This window comes from Mustela nivalis, assembly GCF_964662115.1.
Source record: "Mustela nivalis genome assembly, chromosome: 6".
Taxonomy (NCBI): Eukaryota; Metazoa; Chordata; class Mammalia; order Carnivora; family Mustelidae; genus Mustela; species Mustela nivalis.
Window position 1 is genome coordinate 21,314,591 of NC_139025.1, and position 22,003 is coordinate 21,336,593.

At 37.7% G+C, this 22,003-nt stretch overlaps 1 protein-coding gene across 3 annotated transcripts in view; it reads left to right on the plus strand.

The window, feature by feature from the left end:
- Positions 1 to 22,003, plus strand: part of TSHR (thyroid stimulating hormone receptor) — a 164,117-nt gene that overhangs the window by 128,395 nt on the left and 13,719 nt on the right. For all 3 annotated transcript variants that reach the window (XM_082736400.1, XM_082736401.1, XM_082736402.1), the window contains one exon: positions 7,892 to 7,969. In XM_082736400.1, coding sequence (XP_082592526.1) covers positions 7,892 to 7,969 — 78 coding nt within the window. The remainder of the gene's footprint in view (positions 1 to 7,891; positions 7,970 to 22,003) is intronic.

Genomic DNA, 22,003 nt, shown 5'->3' on the forward strand with positions numbered 1-22,003 from the left:
GCTCCCAGGTGATGATAATGCTACTGACCATTGGACCACACTTAAGCTGGGTGAGCTGAATGACCTGCACAGCCATATGCAGGGGCCTTGAAAGCAAACAAACATAACACATGTAGATGACATGGTCTTATTCTAATTCGGGAGTTAAGTAGTGGGTTCTGGTATGATTCCATTTTTAAAGAATAAATGCAAATAAGTGTTGAAATCATACCTTGGCATGGCTTTCTGAGTTCTGTTTGAAGTGGAGTCTCAATCTTTGCCAAGCTTTTGGATTTCCTCATAGTCTTTATCAAATAGAGATCAGAGTACCTTTCTCTGAATTGTCACATTCTGGTTATTCGTCATTTTTTTAAATGCACAATTATAGGGAAATCTGCAAAGTCTCAATGGAGTGATGACAGGAATCCTTACACATCCATTTTGTTTACAGTAGGAAAGACCTTACTTCCATATTAACTTTATCATACAAACCTCACATAATCCTTTGTCCATTTTTCAACATTTTTTTGAACACTACAATGAGCCAGGTACTGTGCTATTCACCGGTGATACAAAGACGAAGAGGAGAAGTGTGCTCCCTGCCTTCCCTGAGCTTGCATCCTAGTGGTGTCAACTTGAGGGCAGCAATATTAAGGGTCAAGGTACATTAGGGAGAAATTAACCAAATCCAAAATATGCAATCTTCAACGAGGGAGATCAGAGCTGGTAATAAGGCTCCTGAATTCAGTTGTGTCCAGCTGACTCTTTTCTGAACCAAAACTCGCTTTCCAGAATGCTGGATGAGATAAAGAACCAGAAACTGATCTTAGATATATGGTCATTTATTAGTAAAAATTTTATTTTTCACAAGCAAAAGATGTTAAAGCCCATGATGAGGAGGTAGGCTTTAAATGATTTGCTTCTTTATCCTGCTATACATTGTCGTTGGAAGGTTTCACCCTCAATCACTCTCAGTTGTCATTTTTTAAGGACAGCAATATGGGGTATATAATTCAGCCTTTGAGGTCTACACAGAATAGTTCAATTTATCTGAAAATTGAAATCACCTGGAGAGATTTGAAATCACTGATGTCTAGGTTTACCACCAGATATTCTGGTGTTAATGGTTTGGTTGTAGGCAGGGCACAGGGATTAAAAAATCTCCATAAGTGCAGCCAACATAAAGCAAAAGTCAAACCAGGAATTGCACTATTAGGTATTTATCTAAAGAACACAAACATAGTGTTTCAAAGGGGCGCTTGCACCCAATGTTTATAGCAGCGATGTCCCCCATAGCCAAAATAGGAAAGAGTTCAGATGTTCATCAGCAGATGAATGGATAAAGAAGATGTGTGTGTGTGTGTGTGTGTGTGTGTGTGTGTGTGATGGAATATTACTCAGCCATCAAAGAGAATGAAATCTCACCATTTGGAACAACATGGATGGATGAAGCAAGAGGGTATTACGCTAAGTGAAATAAGTCAGTCAGAGAAAGACAAACACTATATGATTTTACTTATATGTGAAATTTAAGAAACAAAACAGATGACCATAGGGAAAGGGAAACTAAACTAAATTAAGATAAAAATTGAGAGGGAGGCAAACCATCAGAGATGCTGAACTCTAGGAAACAAACTGAGAGTTGCCGGAGGGGAGGTGGGTGGGGGAAAGGGGTAACTGGGTGATGGGCAGTAAGGAGGGCACTTGATGGAATGAGCCTTGGGTGTAACATGCAACTGATGAATCACTATATTCTACCTCTGAAACTAATAAAAACAAAACACAAACAAAATAAAAAGTGAAGAACCACTGCTGTGGAGTATGTTATCATTCTTCTTGTCCAATAGTCACATTTTGCATATAAAGGGAATGAAGCCCAGAGTAAACACATGGCCTTTTTTTTTTTTTTTTTAAACCATGGCTTTTTAAATTTGATAGAACTAGCTTGTGGCCAAGCCAAACCCAGGACCTAGATGCCCTGTTTCGAGACTCTTTACTGTGCCCTCCTGGGATTCTTCATTGCTGACTTAGCAGCCACCACCAAGACTTGGACATCCAAGTCCTCTGGCTACTGCTGCTTATTACTTAAACCAGGAGAATGGGATAAGAACACTTCAATGCTTATGTGAGAAGATTCTCTCTACCTTCTGACCGTCTTTCTCCTCTGACCATATCATGGGCTCTGTGAGAGGTTTGACAGATGACAGAGAATTATTCTTTTGGAGCAATGGATTTTAATTCATTGTTTCCCTGAATTACAGCCTTTCGTAGTCCCTGTAATGATCCCTTGGAACATAGAAAAGAAATTAATGTGCCATATTCACTATACTTTCTTGGCATTTTTATGCAAAATATTAATGTTTTTGGAAGGATTTAACAGATGTGGGAAAGATTTAAGTGAGAACCATTTGTTTCTTGACTTTTAGAAGTCTAGATCAGAGATCAGCAAGCATTTTTGGAAAGAGCCAGATGAACATTTTGGGTTTTGTGGGCCATATCACCTCAGTTGCAGCTACTCAGCTCTGCCATTATAATGTGGCAGCAGCCACAGACAATGTGTAAACAAATAAGCATGACTATGTTCCAATAAAACTTTATTTACAGAAACAGGTGGCAGGCAAGATTTGACCAGATGGTCATAGTTCATGGACCTCTTTTTCTTCAGTGAGGAGGACCACTGTGTGATGAAATATGTAGTCTATTTCTCCCAATTCCTAGTAGAGTTCAAAGGCAATTATGGGATAAAGATAAATGCCCGGAAAAATATTTTAGGGTTTGAAATTTCAGATCCAATCATAATAGAAAACAAGAACTTTTTTTTCCAATTAGTATTTTGAATCCAAACTTGAAACTCTGTCCTATAATAATGTTCTATCATTCTACCCTAAGTTTTTAAAGCCTACTTGATGGAAACTTATTTTTTCTTAGAGTTAAGCACTTCAGGAAAAAGTATTGTGTAAATCCAAGGTAAAAACAAATGATGATGGTGCTAGGAGGTTTGAGACTACAGGAATATCAAGGCTGAGTAGCAGGTGCAGAAAACAGAGGTCAAGTTTCAAAAGTGATAACGAAATAGTATTTACTTTGTGATTTTAACATAGGGCTGATGCCTGTGGTCTCAATGCTAATTGTGATCTTAAACTAATGTGAACACATCAATATCCTATAATGATTCTATTTGCACACAAAAATTACACATAACATGTTAACAACTTGATAAATTCTCCAGAATTATGTCCAAATATCTGTAGGTTCTAATTTAAACATTGTGTCATCCTTCAAAACAGCAACAATTCCCCATCATCCATCTCCTGTCAATTTACTGAAATTAGCAGATTTAACCTCATTTAGACATTATTTTAAGTAACTGAAGCCAAGTTGGACAAATTCCAGATGAGAACAAACACTGATGCCTCAGCAGCAGTTGGGTAATTAAAGTTTGTGAACATTATGGCAGATGTGTAAACACACATGGTCCTGTGATTTCATATGGAACCAAGCACACTGTCATCACTCAGATGTGAAATTAATAATAATACAAGCATCTCTTGCTCGGCAGAAGTTGAACGGCTCCCAGTCATAAGCAAAGTCACACATTCATTCCTTGGATCCTCTTTTCCATCCTCTCTTTCCACACAATCTGGCATGGGGATGTGTTGCTTGTCTCAGAATATCTGATTGCCTGTATTGTATTTTCTATTGTCAAACACTAGTAACTAGCTACCATCTGACAGTAAACATTTGGGCAAGGAAAAAAAAAATACCATTTTGATCTCCTAAGAACATACCAAAACCCTAATTATTATGAGCAGAGAAGTCAACACAATTCGTGTGCTATTACCATCACACATTAGCTGATTAGAAGCAAAACATCACAGCTTGGAGCACTGGGACAAGATGACGATAGAGAAGATTATGGGATGAAGCGGGCTATTACTTCTCATGGAGTCTTTAAACAGTTTGTCGAATATGCTCCAACACTGGCTTTTACCTCTGTTGAAACCTTGAGCATTTTCTCATCTGTTACTGTTTACAGACAGGTCTCCTGATTTACGCTACCAAAAGGATTTCCATGGAGCAATGAGGGCTAGGCAGGGGTTCCCTTTAACCCCTCCAAATAACCAATGCTATGACGGGGGAAACCTGTTTCCTTACAGAAGTGTTCCCATGAGTCTCACAATGTAAACAGGTGCTAGCCCAGGTTTACCCTAATGGGCCTATGGAAATGCAAGCTGAAATTCCTCCTTGGAGCTGAAATTTATCCCAAAACTCCCCAGAGAGCACAGCTCAGCAGCAACCACAATTTTCCTTGCCATAGTGTCATATTCCTCCCTCTGACAAAGCTCACTTCCTCACCTAAATATAATAGAGAGGGTGCCTCTAGCTGGGAGTTAGTTACCCAGCAGCTGGACTTCCATTTATTCATCCAGCAAGTTTTAATGAATGGCTGCTATATACCAAGAATGAGTCCAATGAAGAAAGATGTGAGCTACAATATTGTCTCTCTCATACTAAGTTCATCAACTGGATATTCTTCCCCAACTCAGTTCTGACCATCTTCATTTTCCTGACCACATTGCTCTTTCTTCACTGTGAGATACACAGCATGAACATTACAAAGCCACTGAACACACATATACCAGTGTCTATATTATTTTTAAAGGAAATCTAGTTCTTTTCTCATAAGCCCTTTACTGTGTGTATATTTAGAAATCCTGGCTTTCTTGAAGTCTTTCCTTTCAACTCTGACTCCAAAGCTTTATACTGCATATTAAGTTCATTCATGTCTACCATGTCCTTGCAAAAATATAGTTTAAATGATCACATACCCCACCCCTATAAAATAATGATTGTCTGGAGTAGCTTACCCATAGATCCTACCAAGATCTGTGATTGATTTACCCAAGTTGGTTTACAGAATATGGATTCTAGAGGAATCCGCCTAAGTCATGGAGAAGAAATCAGTAGACCGACATTTCCAGGTAACATTATATGATAAATGGGGATGATGGAAGCACTTTATTCTTGGGTATTAAGGGTTTTGTAGATATATGGCCCCATCCCATCCTCTTAGCTTCAAATAGAAAGTAGAATCAGCAATCTGAACCCAAGGTAAAAAGCTTCATGGAATTATCACATTATCTGTGATAATAAGCAAGTCCTCCAAACTGCTACACATGGAGTGACAGTCTCATTTTTGAGCACCTAATTATCTCTAAGAGATAAAGTACCCAACCACCCTGCTGGTTTTAGAGAACAGAGCCTCCCCCAAGATCAGGTTCATCTCCGTTCAAGCTGGCTGCACCCTCTCTCCATCCTCTTTGTTCCCCCTGGACTCTGGCTGGCTTTCTCAGTTTGAAATCTTCTGCAGTGTTTCTGGTAAACTGCAATGCTTATCAACCATTCTCCCAATCCTTGGGGACATATTGAATAACAGATGAAAACACTACAGACTTGGACAAGCAATTATTTAGTTTTACAATAATTTCTAATGATTAGAGCAAGCCGATTTTTACTTGCAGCAGTCTGAGATGAAGAGGGAAAACTGAGATGAGCTCACCCATCCCCACTTGATTTTCAGCTGTCTGGGAACAGAATGTGATCTGCAAGCTGCATGGTCCAAAGAACACAAGAAGAGATGCAAGCCAGTGCCGCACATATGCTCAGCTTATTGTCTTTTTACAAAATCCTGCTGTTCAAGATCTTCTTTCCTATAGTTTTTCCAAGGTGGTTCTTGACCGCTCTAGCTGTCACTGACCAAAGGAATTCCATGGACACTGTGTGTTGAGGGACAGTCAAACAATGACAGCCTTACATGATAGTCATTCAATCTGAAGGCATAGATGAGCTCCTGTAACATCTTAGTTGGGTCTTGGTATATATATATGGGATTAATGGAACCACACCATTTCAGACTTATTAATGTCCTAGAGGCTTAATGTCCCACTCTTGCCTGAAAAAGCCATGTCTGGGCCATACCATGTGGCATTTGTAATCAGCTGCCTTGTCACGGCCATCAAGAGACTCAATAGTCCACCATATTGTATGTTGAGCCTTCTCTTCTCTCATTCTCTATTCCCTTTTCCTTAAAGCAATCTCATGTGACACCCACCTCACTATTTTGGAAGAGAGGTACACGAATTTTTTTTATTCATTTACATATTCATTCTCTGTAATCTTATCTGTGTAACCTGCACACCCCTCCCACCTCCCAAATAGGATTTTCAGAGAAAATATAGGCCATCCCATCACATTTGAATTGTTCATATAAACAACAAATTACTCTTTAGTATAAGAATGTTTCAAAAATTACATGGGGAATACTAATGCTAAAAATTATTCATTTGGGGGCATCTGGGTGGCTCAGTCATTTAAGCATCTGCCTTCAGCTCAGGTTATGATCCCAGGATCCTGGGATTGAGTCCCACATCGGGCTCCCAGCTTGTCAGAAAGACTACTTCTCCTTCTTCCTCTGCCTGCTGCTCTGCCTACTTGTACTCTCTATCTATCAAATAAATAAATAAAATCTTTAAAAAGTTATTCATTGTTTTTCTGGGCATCTTGTATTTTTATTTTCTAAATCTGGCAACCCTACCCCCCAAGAAAAGATCTGAGTCTCTGACAATCTTCATTACAGATACTGAATTTTACAAATTGAAGGTCTGTAGCAACCCTGCATAAAGCAGCTGTCTGGGAGCCATTTTCCCAACAACATTTGCTCACTTCTTGTCCGTGTGTCATACTTTGGTAATTCTCACAACATTGCAAACTCTTTCATTATTATTACTTTTAAATTCCTGCAATCTCATGATAAAACTTGAACAGATGAGGAGTGGCTTCTTATGGGTGAGCAGTGGTTTCTTGAGATGGACTCTATACCTGGAGAAGATGCTCTGAAGATTGTTAAAATGAGAACAAAGGATTTAGAATATGACATAAATTTAGTTGATAAAGCAAAGGGAGGGTTTGAGAGGACCGGCCCCAACTTTGAAAGCTCTGTGGGTAAAATACTCTTAAACAGCATCACATGCTACAGAGAAATTGTTCTGAAGAGCCAATCAATACAGTAAACTTCACTGCTGTCTGATTTTAAGAAATTGCCACATCCACCCTAACCTTCAGCAGCCACCACCCTGATCAGTCAGCAGCTGTCAACACTGAGGCAAGATCCTCCACCAGCAAAAAGATTATGACTCGCTATAAACTCAGATGATGGTTAGCATTTTTTAGCAATAAAGCGTTCTTAAATTAAGGTACGAACATTGGTTTTTTATACATAAAGCTATTGTATGCTTAAAAGACTGAAATATAGTGTAACATAACTTTTATATGCACTGGGAAACCAAAAAATTTATCTGACTCGCCTAATTGTGGTGGTCGAGAACCAAATCTACAGTATCTCTGAGGTATGCCTGCAAATAGGGAACTAGACAACTTTTATAAAATCTAGATATGCAAGCTATATCCTAAACATGCTCACTTCCAAAGACATGTTGCCATAATTAATATGTATAAACCTTGCACAACTAAAACCTAGAATGTTTTGAGTGCTTAAGCTAGAAGAAGGTAAGGAGTTTTCTAGATTCTTAGAAACCAGTTAATAGGGGCACCTGGAGGTTCAGTTTGTTAAGCATCTGACTCCTGATTTCAGCTCAGTTTCTAATCTCATGGTCATGGGATCGAGACATGCATCAGGCTTTGTGTTTGGTGGGGAGTCTGCTTGAGAGTCTCTCTCCTCTCCCTCCCACTCTGTCCCTCCTTGCCCTCTCTCTCTCTTTCTCTCAAATAAATAAATAAATCCTTTTTTTTTTTTAAGCAGTTAATAGCCATGGAAATCATGCTCATATTTCATTTTGGCATTTATATTAATTTGCTTAACCTCACCTAACTCTCTCTCCCACTCTCCCTCTAGTTACCTGAACAAGAATAAATACTTGACAGCTATTGACAAGGATGCATTTGGAGGAGTGTACAGTGGGCCAACCTTGCTGTAAGTAAGACAAAAGAATGTCAGCCTTTGTTTTATGTTATTTGGAATGGAGGGGGTCATTAAGAGGAGCAGCTGATGTTCGTGGGTAGGGAATGTTGATGTCTTGGTTAAAGACTTGTCTAAAGGCTTAGCTCCTCTTGTACAGGCTACTGCTTGGAAGAAGGTCCTTGTTCTTTGAGACTCAGAAGATCTCCTACTCTACCAAGCCATCCTGACGCCTATCAGGAAGTCACCCCAGTGTGGACATTCATGGTGTCCACTCTTGTGGAAAAAAAACAGATATTTTTGAGCAGCTGCTATTTGCAGAATTCTGAGACACAGGATCTACAAATGGGTGGAAGACAATCTATGCAGGGAAAAGTGTGTACGAATGTGGATCGCACAATGCCTGGCATGAAGAAGGAAGACTATGAACAGTTTGATTCCTATCCGGTTAAACTTGCCATCACTGGAAACGATGGGACATAATTAGTTTTAAGCAGCATGAAAAGATATTTACTCGTGCATTTCTATGATTTGCATCCCTCCAGCTTATAGGTAACCAAGTTCTGTAAATTCTGCCTCTCTCAAGTTTATCAGTGCCATCTTGCCCATCCCCTGGTTTTACCTTTGTTTAGAATATCACCATTGACCATAATAAACACTGAATCATGTTTTGAATGAGTGGGGGAAAAAAAAAATCTCACCATTGAGCATTTATCTGGCCAAGTCCTTGCCAAAGCAGAGCACAGCACCCCAGGAGACATACAAGATAATCCATTCGAGGCAAGAAGAAATATTACAGGTTCTTTTTATACTTAAGCTTTTAAAAATAGGAACAAATTAAGTTTTGCTACTATTTTATACACAGATGACTGTGGTCCCTCAGGTGTCAGGTAGGAAATGGAGGCATCCCAAGGGAACAGGGGGTGATCACAGTTCAAAGACTTAACATCTGCGACTCTTTCTGTTTCAACAATTGTACCTCCCTTTCAGATTGAATGCCCCTAGTTCAGTGAATTCATGGCCTTATTTTCTTAACAGATAGACTCCATATGAGAGGGCATAGTGACCCTGAAAATCTACTGCACCACATGGGGTTCTTTGTTAACTCAGGGCAAAGTACTTAAAAGCATTATGCATTTTTCTTTCCATAATAACACAAGTGGGAAAAAAAAAGGTGTTGACCTTTTCTCCGATTTTTTTTTAACCTTGAAGATACTTTTAAAGACAACTTTAACTGTTCCTTCAAGATAAATGTGATATTTCACTAATGAATGTTGTATTTCTGAAGAAATTTTTGCTTTGGAAAGGGCCTTTAAAAACAGGTATTTAATGAGAATGGCGAATGTCACTTAGGAAAATTACATCTTGTTAAAAACAGAAACTGAATTTTACCCTGTTGAAAAAATATTTCGAATTAATAACTACAGGTGTTTAAAATCCAGGTGTATAAAATATGAAAATGAAACACCTTCAGGTTAGTATACAAGGACAACTGATTGACATCTGAAAATATGAATTTCAGTAAAAACATGCATTTAATTCCTGAATTGGATTGAGAGATGTACTTAACTTAATAAGTACAGCCAAGCCTGCCTGATTCCATTTGGAACCATCTATCTTTGTGCGGCAACTTTTTTATTGACAGCCATTTAAACCAAAGCCAAAATAAACTAAACCAGAAGCGGACCTCTGGAATAACTATATCAGAAAGAGTTAAACAGCAGTTTCCAAAATTAGTGAAGTATATTTAATTACACTGCTTTCACTTTAGTGAAATTTTTAAAAAATAGTGTTTATTTTTATCTTATACTTTTGAAATGTATGTTTAGTGTTTTTTATAATGTGTATAACATGTATTACAGTAATATGTGTGTAAAGCTCATAGATGTACATATGTTAAAGGCACATACTCAAACATTTTTTACTTGTGACTATGTGACATAGAAAGAATTTAAAGACCAATGATGAAGACCACAACCACTCAAATTGGAGATCGGCTACAAGTAAATGGCTGGCCCCAGAATTTACGTCTAAATACAGCTTCCTTTATGGAGAAAATCTTCCCATGAGACCAAAGTTGCTCCAACTAAACAGTATGCTTTAGGAAGTAGTTGGCTTGCATATTACTATAAGCTTCTTACATTTCTCAAGGACTCATAAGTCTAAGTTAGCCAATGGGCACCACACTTTGAGTAGCACTAGTCTAGATGGCAAGAGCCCCATATCTCCCTTTGTCTTCTATGTTGTTCCCTCTCAATTCCATCCTCCCCAAACCTCTATGTGTTAAAGTACAAATAGGATATTAACATGCAGTGTTGGTCTCCCATAGCCCTTGGGATAAAGACCATGGTGTGGTATGCAAGACTCTGTTATAATCTTAAGCTTTGTCTCTCACACCACTATATACCCCTGACCAATGATCCATCCATATTAGCTCCTCTAATGCTCCAACCTACATATGTGGTTATGTTAAACTCTTGTTTTTCATACTGCTTGGAAAATCCTATCACAATCTTATCTGTCTGATGAACCCGTACTACCATTAGACATTGAAGACTTCTCTCTGAAGTCATTCTTGACCCTTCTTCTCCTTAGGTAAAGATAAACATTTCTTCTTCTATACTCCAGTACCTCTATGTATGCATCTCAAAGCACCAGTAATAAGTTTCTGTCTCCCTCTCCAGGAGCTCCTACAGGACATGACTGTGTCTATTTCATTTCTACAGTTCTACTTGATTTTACAATGCCTGAAACACAGTACTAGCTTAATAAATGCTTGCAAAATTAATATGGTATACAGTAAGTGTTTGAATCGCACTTCTATAAATGCTATAGCGTTTAAATAGCAGTCACATGATGAGGCACCTGTGACACATCCAAGCAGTGATGTCTACAGATGTGACAGTAACAAGAGCCATCAGGGTTGGAGATGTATTTAAGATGCTTTGGAATGTAGGTGGTAATGGGAGATATGAGTACAGAGAAAATCTCAATAAATTGAGAGAATGGAAAAGCACCTGGATGGTTCAGATGGTTAAGTGACTGCCTTCAGCTCAGGTCATTATCCAGGATCCTGGGATCAGCCTCGTATGGGGCTCCCTGCTGGGTAGGGAGCATGCTTCTCCCCCTCCTTCTACTGCTCCCCCTGCTTATGCTCTCTCACTCTGTCAAATATATAAATAAAATTGTTTAAAAAAATTGATAGAACGGAGACTTCTGATAACCCTCCCCACCAAAGTAATTTTCCCTGATCCTTCCTTAAACAACATTAAAATGGGAGTACTTAATGAAAAAAGAGCATAAATTAAAAAGCATAAATTCTCAGTGATAGAGTGGAAGAGTGACATGAATAAGTGGTCTTGAAAATCCAAGAGAGAACTGCATGCTAACCATGCTGATTCAAAATCACTAAATCTAGGAAATATTTCATCAGTTAAATCTTAAGTATTCTGCAGGTGGGGGTATAGGTGACATTGAATTTGGAAGTCTTTAAAAACTTCACCTGTTCCCCTAGATCACCTCTCCCACACTGCACAGGGGACCAACTACTTTTTATTAACCCCAGAAGAAAATTAGAATTTACTTTCTGTTAAAATGCCATCACCATAGTTGAAGGATAATAGGCACAGTTGAGGGTAGAAGTGAATCACTGTCTGCAAACAGGATTATGTGAAAGTTCACATACTAAAATGTAAGACCAACTAGTTTCTTATCCACTCAACTCACAGAATATTGTCATCAAAGTTAATACTTTCCAGATAGGAGATTAAAGTTCTGGGGAGGCTGACAACCCCAAGGAAAGAAAGAAATCTACAAAAATGTTCATTGATATTTTCCTAAAGACACTGAAGTAAAACCCTTCAGACAACAAACAAAAACACACAAAGCTCTCCATAAGCCTCCCCTCCCCCATAAACATGAACATGCATTCAAGGATCCCCAAACCTTAGGGGAAAGCTGTTGACATGAAAAACTAGAACAGAGAAGGGAAATTTAAAGGAATAGAAATAAAGCAAGAAACAGAAAACTTTATTAAAAAATTATAACAAATATCCTCAGAGAGATAGTTTTTTTTCATCTATAACTTAACTTCTTATAGAGTAATATTCTGAAAACAAGGAAAGGCTTTTGACTTCTAGAATAAAACATAGGGAAAACTTTCTTAACATAGGCTTAGTGATGATTTTTTTAGATATGACACCAAAAGCATAAGCAACAAAACCAAAAATAATCTAGTGGGACTACATTAAATCAAAAGTCTTCTGCACAGCAAAGGAAATACTCAACAAAATGAAAAGGCAACGTAAAGAATAGGAAAAAATATTTGCAAATCTTATGTCTGATAAGAGGTTAATACCCAAAATATATAAGGAGCTCTGACAAATCAATTTTTTGAAAAACCCAAATAATCTAATTGAAAAATGGGCAAAGAACATGAACAGGCTTATTTCCAAAGCTACAAGTAAGAGGCAATTTCCATTTATAATTTGAGTAAATTTGAGAGACATAAAATGGCCAATAGGAATATGAAAAATGTATTCAACATCACTTACCACTAGGAAAATGCAGTAACCATGAGATGTCTCCCCACATATGTTAGAATAGCTGCTATCAAAAAGAGAAGAGAAAACAAGTATTAACAAGGTTATGAAGAAAAAGGAACACTTACGTGCTGTTAGTAGGAATATAAACTGTACAGCCATTATGAAGAACAGTATGTTCTTCAAAAAATTAAAATTAGAATTATCTAATAGTTCCTCAAAAAATAAAAATTAGAATTATCATATGATCCAGCAATCCTACTTCTGGGTGCATATACAAAGGAAATGAAATCACTACATTGAAGTGATATCTGCATTGCCATGTTCATTGGAGAATTATTACAATATGGAAAACATGGAAACAAGTACTTATTACAATAAGTAAAACTTAGACAAATACTTTTAAGTGTTCATCAATGAATGGATAAAGAAAAGATGGTGTGTGATATATATATAATGGAATATTACTCAATCGTGAGAAATCCTGCCATTTGCAACAACATGGATGAACCTAAATGAAATAAGTCAGACAGGGAATGACAAATATAAGTATAGGATCTCACTTACATGTGGAATTTATAAAAGCCAAATTCATAGAAACAGAGAGTAAATCGGTGGTTGTCAGGGACAGTGGGTGGGGGAAATGGGGAAATGTTGGTCAAAGGGTGACTATACTTTAAATAATACTGTATTGTATACTGAAAAGTTTCTAAGAGATCTTAAAAGTTCTCCCCCCACATACATACAAAAAGAAATGCTGGGTAAGTGAGGTAATGAATGTGTTAACTAATCTTATTATATTAATCACTATATATATATAGAGAGAGAGAGAGAGAGAGAGAGAGAGAGCGCAAATCATCACATCGTATACTTTAAATTTACACAATGTTATATGTCTATTATATCTCAATAAACCTGGGCAGGGGGAGAAGGAGTCCTTGGAAATGAAAAATATGGTAGTCAGGGCCATAGGCAAATGCATATTTAACTTTAGGATATATTTTTTAAAGATTTTATTTATTTATTTGAGAGAGAGAGAAGCAGACTCCCCACTGAGCAGGGAACCCAATGTGGGGCTTGATCCCAGAACACTAGGATAATGACCTGAGCCAAAGGCAGATACCCAACTGACTGAGCCACCCAGGTATTCCCAACTTTAGAATATTTTGACATCCCATTCCCCCAAAAGGTTTTACTAGTCTGAGTTCCACTAACAAATTACTAGAGTGTCTGTTTTTTCACAGGCTTTGCAAAATATACTATGTATGCTTTAATGTCAAACATTCTTGTGGGTGATAAGTAAGAAATGGTATCTCCCTACAGTTTTTACTTTGCATTTCTCTAATTATGAGTGAGGTTGGACATCTTGCTATCTCTTTGTCTGGTTAAGTATATTTATTCTTATTTTTTCCACATTTGTCCTAATAGGTTTTATGCTTCCTTGCCCCCAAATTTTCATAGTTATTTATAGATCATAGTTATGAAATTATATCTTTATATATGATATCATTTGTAAGTACCTTTTATCATTTTGGTTTTTGTCAACATATTTTGTTTACAGTGAGGGAAAAATATGGTAGTCAACACACATGCAAAATTAACCAGTTTTTAAAGATAGAGTGGAAAACAGCTCCCAGAAAAGAGAACACTCAAAAATAACATATGGAATAGAGGAGAGAAAAGATAAGAAAATTGTAAGTTCAAACTTTTGGAGGGGGAAATTAAAAAAAAAAAAAAAAGGAAGTTGTGAGAGATGTTTTCCCATAAATGAAGGAAATAAGTTTTCAGAATAAAAAGATCTGTAAAGAATTCTCATGAATGAAAAAGGGCTCATGGAGGTACATCATAAGTCATGAAAATGCTGTGATAAGGAGAATATCCTAGAAGCTTTTAAAGAGAAAAATCATGTTACCTGCAAAGATTGAAGACTCAGCATGCCATCAATCTTCTTAGCAGAAACATTGAAAGATAGAAAATAACAGAGTACATCCCTCAAATTCTGAGGGAAAGTTATTTCCAGACTATCAAAGATAAAGGTAAAATAAAGACATTTTCAGACATGAAAAGTCTCAAAATCCTGATTTCCCATTCACCTTTTCTTGGAAGAAAAGAAAGAGGAAAGTAAGGAATTCAGAAACAGTGATCAATACAGGAAAGAAATAAATGGAATTCCCAGGATGACCAGAGGTCCTTGGAATCTTGAAACTAAGACGTCTACCCCAGAGCTGAAGGAGAGCTCCAGGAGAGAGTTCTAGAAATAAAATAGATTAACAGGCTATGATAGTCATACGAGATCGACTGTATGAAAAACTGTTTTGCTAGATGTTTCAGAGAACTTAAGAGCACACAAAAGACTTAGCAAGAGGTCCACTCAAACCAAGGTATGTAAATAAAACAGAGAGAAGACAGAAAGCTACACAAGAAAGGACATGAAATCAAGATATGCAGAGTTGTAATACCCAAAATACTAAATACAGGTTTAATCAAGTATGTCCTAAAACTCTTCCGGGACATTAGAGGGGTTGTCTGGAGAATGTGTGTGGGGGTTAACTGAAGTGAAGTGAGCTAAATCCTCATCTTCCATAACAAGAAGTCAGTGGGTGAATCATAAACCAATAAATCAAGAAATTATGGAAAGAAATACCTGTTAAAAGTTAAAAGTAGTTGTTCCAGGGACATCAGAAAGCAGACTAGAGGAGAAATAGCACAGGGGTCTGCTGCTGTATCACCAAGCTGCCAGTGTAATTTGCTTTTTAAAAATAGGTCCACATATTATTTTAATGAAAACTAGAATTGAACTTAAAAAGAAAACCACAAAGCACAGGAAGAGGAAACAATGGAGATGGCAGCATTTGAAAAGGCAGCAGCAGGAAAGCACAGAGTGGACAGAGTTCAATCTCCCTCTTCAAATTTCAAGCTCAGTTGTCTTAAAATGCATGAATAAACTCACCATGGGTGGCTTTATGACATCACCTTAATTCTTGTCTTGAACTTCTGTCAAAATCTTTTACTGTATTTCCCACAAACTTTCTCCCCATTAACTAGATTTTAAGATCTAAGGAAATCAATTATGTCTTTCATTTTTTGTAATTCCCCCATTTCAAAAGACAAGATGGCAAGTACAATAAATATCTGATAAATTGTAACCTCATACCAAATAGCCATGATTTGCCTGTGATTTGGTATAAAAGCCAAACTTGGAAAATCTTAAGCTCCAGCTAAAGAGAATAGAAATGTATGACATATATATTTCTGCCTCATAAAGATATTTGAGAAAGAACACAGTCATTTCTAACAGTCAACAAAAGCAGTCTAACTTGCCCACTCATTTTACCCTCTTTTTTTCAAGGTCAGTTCTCAAAAAAGAATCTAATTCAAAACAGGTGCAACATTTAAAGTGAGATCTATTCTCCAATCATTGTTATATATTTTTTAAAAATGCCTTTTAAATTTAGTTCAGGAGTTGAATTTTTTTACTTATTGATTTTCTCAATCAAGATATGTAATCTCATTTTCTATTTTTATGCTTTCCATTTTTGATTATCTTGTTTTCTTTTAATCTTATTTTGAAAGAGAAGCTCTTGGTGTTTATAATCCCAAAGGAAAGAACACACTGAAATGCAATGCCTTCCATAATAAGCAGAGTTCTCTAAGGTCTAAATTATGTAACCCACATTAAAAAGCCCTTAACTTACTATTGAAAATGACTCTAATAGTCCCACTTACTATTATAAGTATCTCAAAAGAAGAGGACATCTCTGTAACAATATCCTTGAGTTTGTAGATCATGTCTCAACAAAAATAAACTTTGGTTGTTATTAGCTGATCAAATTAATCATTTAAAATCTAAAGGTCATGGTACTGCCATCTTGGTTTAGAGAAGAATAAGCTTTTTATGTTTTTTTTTAACTCAGTAGTCTTCACAAAATCATACTATTAGATGGCTGAAAAATGGTGGCAGATTTTTTTGGCATGTCTGAGTCCACAGGTATGCTGAATACATGATTTTCTAGGTTGATCCTGGACAAAATCTTTTTTGGGATATAACTTACATACAGTAACATACAGTGTGCAGATTGGTGAGTTTGGGCAAAATTATGTTAGCCTATCCTAATCCAGGCTTAGAACATTTTCATCACCCAGAAAGTTCCCCTCTTGCCCCAGCTTTCATAGAAAACCACAGATGTATTTGTTTTTCTCATATAAAAATCTAGGAGTAAAGCTGTCAGGTCACAGGATAGATATACATTTAACTTTGTAGGAAATATTGTCCCCCCCCCAAATCCCATTTTCTATTCAAACCAGAAAGATATGAAAGTTTCACACTCACTAGCCCATTGTATTGTCAATCTTTTTGATTTAGCCATTCTAGTTGCTATAAAGTTGTTGGGGCTTACTCTCTTTTCCCCTGATGATTAATGATGAGCATCTTTTCCTGTACCTAGTAACCATTTGTATATTTTCTTTTGTCAAGTGTCTGTTCAAATACCTTATCTTATTTAATTGGGTTGTTTGTCTTTTTATTATTGAGTTGTGATCCTGAGTGAATTTTAGACCAAAATGAAATCAGCTTTCGTCCTAACTCCCAGCCCTTCACCATCCATAGTTTATCCTCTCTTTCCCTTTTCTCTTTCCTTTCTAAGGAGAAACAGCTAATCTGAAGCAAATTTGTCACAATGTTCATTTACTTACTTATTCTGCAGGCATTTTACTGAGCACCTACTGAACTTTATGAGTGTTAAAAGGATAAGACACAACTTCTGGTGGCACCTGGGTGGCTCAGTGGGTTAAGCCTCTGCCTTCGGCTCGGGTCATGGTCTTGGGGTCCTGGGATCCAGCACCACTTCAGGCTCTCTGCTCAGCGGGGAGTCTACTTCCTCCTGTCTCTCTGCCTGCCTCTCTGCCTACTTATGATCTCTCTCTGTGTGTCAAATAAACAAATAAAATCTTTTTTTTTTTTTTTAAGACACAACTTCTGGGGCACCTGGGTGGCTCAGTCAATTAAGCCGCTGCTTTCGGCTCAGGTCATGATCTCAGGGTCCTGGGATTGAGTCCCGCATCGGGCTCTCTGCTCAGCAGGGAGCCTGCTTCCCTCTCTCTCTCTCTCTCTGCCTGTCTCTGTCTACTGTGATCTCTCTCTGTCAAATAAATAAATAAAATCTTTAAAAAAATAAATAAATAAAATAAAGACACAACTTCTGCTTTTAAAGAGGTTACAGTCAGATTTAGGAGAAATGTGCATAAGTAACTAAAAGTTTAATGTAAAAAGAGCCATGTGAAGTATTTACAGAATCAAGATACCATTTCTAAGTAGGGTGACCAGCAAAGGCCTCACTAAAGAAGGTGATATTTGATATGGGCTTCAGATGAGGGGTAGAATTGCAATAGAGAGAGACGGAGTTATGATAGAAAGAACAAAGGCAAGTCTAGAAAAACATAGGATGTGTTCAAAGAGCAGTAACAACAAAACATAACTTCAGCCAAAGGATAGCGTTGGAAAAATGTGTTGTGTTGAAATCATATTGTGGGGAACATGACCTGACTCAGGAAGTTAAGGGTGGCTCACTGAAGAATTACCATGCAAATATTAGTCATAGTTACATAACCCATCACAGTTTGTGGCCCTCTTCAAAGCACCCCTACGTCTTCTTTCCTTCACCTTTGCCCATCCTTGGCCCTGTCTTAGTCCTGGATACCTGTGTCCCAGCCACTGTGCTGTGACTACTCGTTTGCATCTCCTTGCTATTTGGCAGGCACGGGACCTCCTCGGAGAGCATCGAGATTGCACCCAAAGACTTAATCAGCCTGGCGCACTTTGGCTCCTTTCTGTACTTGCCAAGAAGAGCCTTCAGAGCAGTCCTCTTTAAGAGGAAAGGAACCTCCTATGGTAGAAAACCAGAGAAGATTTGTTGCTAGGTTGTTCTGCTCATGAGAGTGAGAAATGAACTGCAAAGATAAACATAGTCTTACAGTTCCTGGCTTGGACATCAAGTCCGACCTGTGCCAAGGGAGCCAAGTTTGGGGAAGCAATGGAAGCAGGTCATCCCTCCTTCCTAAGACACACACCTGTGTCTCCAGAGGCAAGTAGGTGACTTGCAACCACTTTGTGGAGTCCTTGAGAGGTGTGAGGAAGGTCACAGAAGAATTTGAAGAGAAAGAGGAAACAAGGACTTTTCTAGAACTGTGTGCATGCTAACTTCTTGCTGATCACAAGAGGATAGTCTACTTCAGCTCTAGGAATCTTCAGACTGGAAGAACTGTGTCAACAACTCAGGATAATTGGACAACACAAAAAATCCAAATTTATTCACAAGTAGCATCTCTTACTACCATGGCCACTGATAGGAGAAAACAGGGCTAATGCTTTAAGTCCCAGCAATCTGTCATGGTTACTTTCTGCAGCAACTGAGAAATCATTTGCAGAGTGTTCCCAAACTGGAAGTGATGATTCTTGTAGGAGAGAGATGATGGGATAATGACAAAGGTCCTCAAAGTCATACAAACATTTGTATTTCTTCAACTGACTAGAAGTTCAACAACTATCATCCTCAAAAGTTTTTTACTTTAACTAAAAGAGAAGTTCTCCAAAGCACTGAGAACCACTGTTCTAGAGCAATGACCTAAAATGATCATTCATTTTACAAGGGGATTCAGTCTGAATAAATGTTTTCATATCTATGCCAAGCTGAAAAGTAAACTAGAATGACTTTTCACCCTTGAGAAAGAATAACTCACAAACCCATTAACTGTTTCTTGTAATACGGTTTCACTAAAGCTAATTCTTTAAATAAGTGCTTGTCACATTAAGAGAAACTGATAGAACATAAAAGAAGATTTGCTGAGTCTGAGTTCTAAGAAAAGAAACTTGCAAAATGTTCTAAATCATATACATTCTGAACAGTTTTACTAACTAGTCACTTCTCTTTAGCTAGGAATCCTCAACAGTGCTAAATCTTAAGAACAAGAAATAAGTAGGAGCACTTTTTCTTTGTAACTTTAAGTATAAATAATCTACATTTTATTAAGTGCCTACTAGCTCTATGCTAAACATTTTTATATAAATTATTTTATTTTATCCCATCAACCCCAAAGGATTCTGATTTTTCTAACACTACTTTTCTCATATTTCTTGGTGATTTCACCCATATCAAGTCTCTCAGTTATGTATGCGGTGAAAGAAGAGAAATAAGATTGCATGGGGCCAAACAGCTGAGGCAAATATAATGTTATGTAGAAAGTTTTACTCGTGATTATACAATTAATTAGAAGATGCTAGCCATAGACGTACTGATAGGAGGGGTGAATCAACCTAGGATTAAAATTTTCAATAAATAACCCTCAAACATAAGCATGAGAAGCAGTTTTTGGTGTAAACAATGAGGCATTCTGTTCTCAAGTTAGTATGGATGAGCACTAAATTCTTTGACTCTTCTGAGATTTTTACTCTTGGGACAGATGGAAGGAGATAAGTAGTTAAGGGTTTTCATTGTGATGCAATATTTCTGCTAGGTCACTGAAATCCATTTTGTTAATTATGTTCCACTTCTGATTCTAAAGGAAATAAACACCTTAAAAGAAATTGGACTTTTCATTTCTCACAGGTAGCACTGAGGTCAATCCTTCAGCCACTATGGTGATGGCCATTTTGTATGTGTGTTGGGGAGGGAGAGAGGATTTAACACTGAAGACAAGGATAGGTTTTTGTTTAGCCTCTATCTGGCTAATGGCAATAAGTTGCCATCATTTCCTTTCGTCATTGTGTGGTAAAGAGCTGAGCTTACTGAATTACAGTATATGGATAGTTTTTCTTTGAAGAATCCATCATGCGAAGATCGTAAACGCCGTGAGATTTTTCTGGGTCATGGAAGCTATAGGCTTAAAAGAAATGTAATTATATAAACTTGAGAGTGAGAAAAAGAGGACAGCAGTGATATCTGAGTTACAAAGCAATTTTATATACATACCAAGACTTCAAGGAAAGATTAGTAATTTATGATCATCTGAACCTTTGGCCTATAATCTTATTATTAATGGCAGACATTTTTGAGCTTCAGCTGTGTTATAGGTTCTTTACAGATAGTAGATGGCCTTGAGCCTTTTTAACTATTCAATGGCAGGTGTTATTATCCCTCTTTAACAAATGAAAAACTGAGGTGCAGAGATGATAGGTAAGTTCCCAAGGACACCTGGCCATAAGTGAATGTTCTAGAATGCAAACCCAGTAGTAACTAACCCAGAAACACCATTTCTTCCTGGCACACAAGGTTAATTCTTCTCACATAGGATTATTTTTGCATCTGTTGTTCTCCAGCTTTGCTAGATCATTTTCTTAAATCTCTGCTTAAAACGGTCCAGGTCTTTAGCATCTTCCTCAGGAAAAAACCAAAGTCCTCACAAATAGCATTCAAAGACCTTGCTATAACAGCTTCCTACCCATGACCTGTTCTCTGATTCCATTTTCTACTTCTTTCCTCCTCATCACTCCACACCAGCCATACTGAACAAGTCCACTTAAGGGTTGTACACTGTCTTCTCTATATGGAAAGCTCTTTCCCCAGATATCCATGGGGTTTGCTCCTTCACCTCTTTCAAGTTTTTACTTAAAAGTTATCTTCTCATTGAGGTCTTCCCTGAACAGCCTATTTACATTTGCAAGCTGCCCGCCATTCTTCATCATGCTTCCCTGCTCTGTGTTTCTCCATGATGCTTATTACTGTCCCCATCTGGATGTCTAATAGGAATCTCAAACTCAACCTGTCCGAAACTGAGCCCCTGATCTTTCCCTCTACATCTCCCTCACTTGCAATCTTCCCCATCTCAGGAAATGACAACTCCATTCTTTTAGTTGCAGACCAGAAATCTCAGAGTCATTCTTAACTCCCCTTTCCCACCCATATCCAATTCACGAGAAAGTTCCATTGATTCTACCATTTAAATTTACTCAAACTCCAATCATTCTCAGCATCTCCAGTGCTCCCTCTCTGGTCCAAGAGACCATCCTCTCTATTGTTGGTCTTCTCATTTCCAAACTTTGCGCTCTTTGGTTTCCTTTCAAAGCAATAGCCAGACTGATTCTTTCAAAATAAGTCAGATAACATCATTCCTCTAAAGACTCTTGACCTCACTCTGATAAAAAGACAAAGTCCTTCTGATGGCCTACAAGGTACACATGATCTGGCTCCCCATTACATCTCTGACTTCTACATTTCCTACTCCTCTGCTGTCTCAGCCCCCACTACAGTGGCCTCCTTATTTCTTCAAACATAGCAGGAACACTCTTTCTTCAGGGCTTTGGCAACTAGCTGGTCTCTCTGCCTGCACTGTTCTTACCTCAGATATCAACACGTTTCTCTCCCTCACCTCCTTTAGACCTTTGCTCTACTGTCTCTTTCATGAGGACTTTCCTGACACCATCCCCAATTATGACCCCACTTTTGAGTTCTTCCTTTCCTCGTCCTGGTATTCCTTTTCCCCACAGTTTTATTATTATCAAACTTACTTTTTTTTT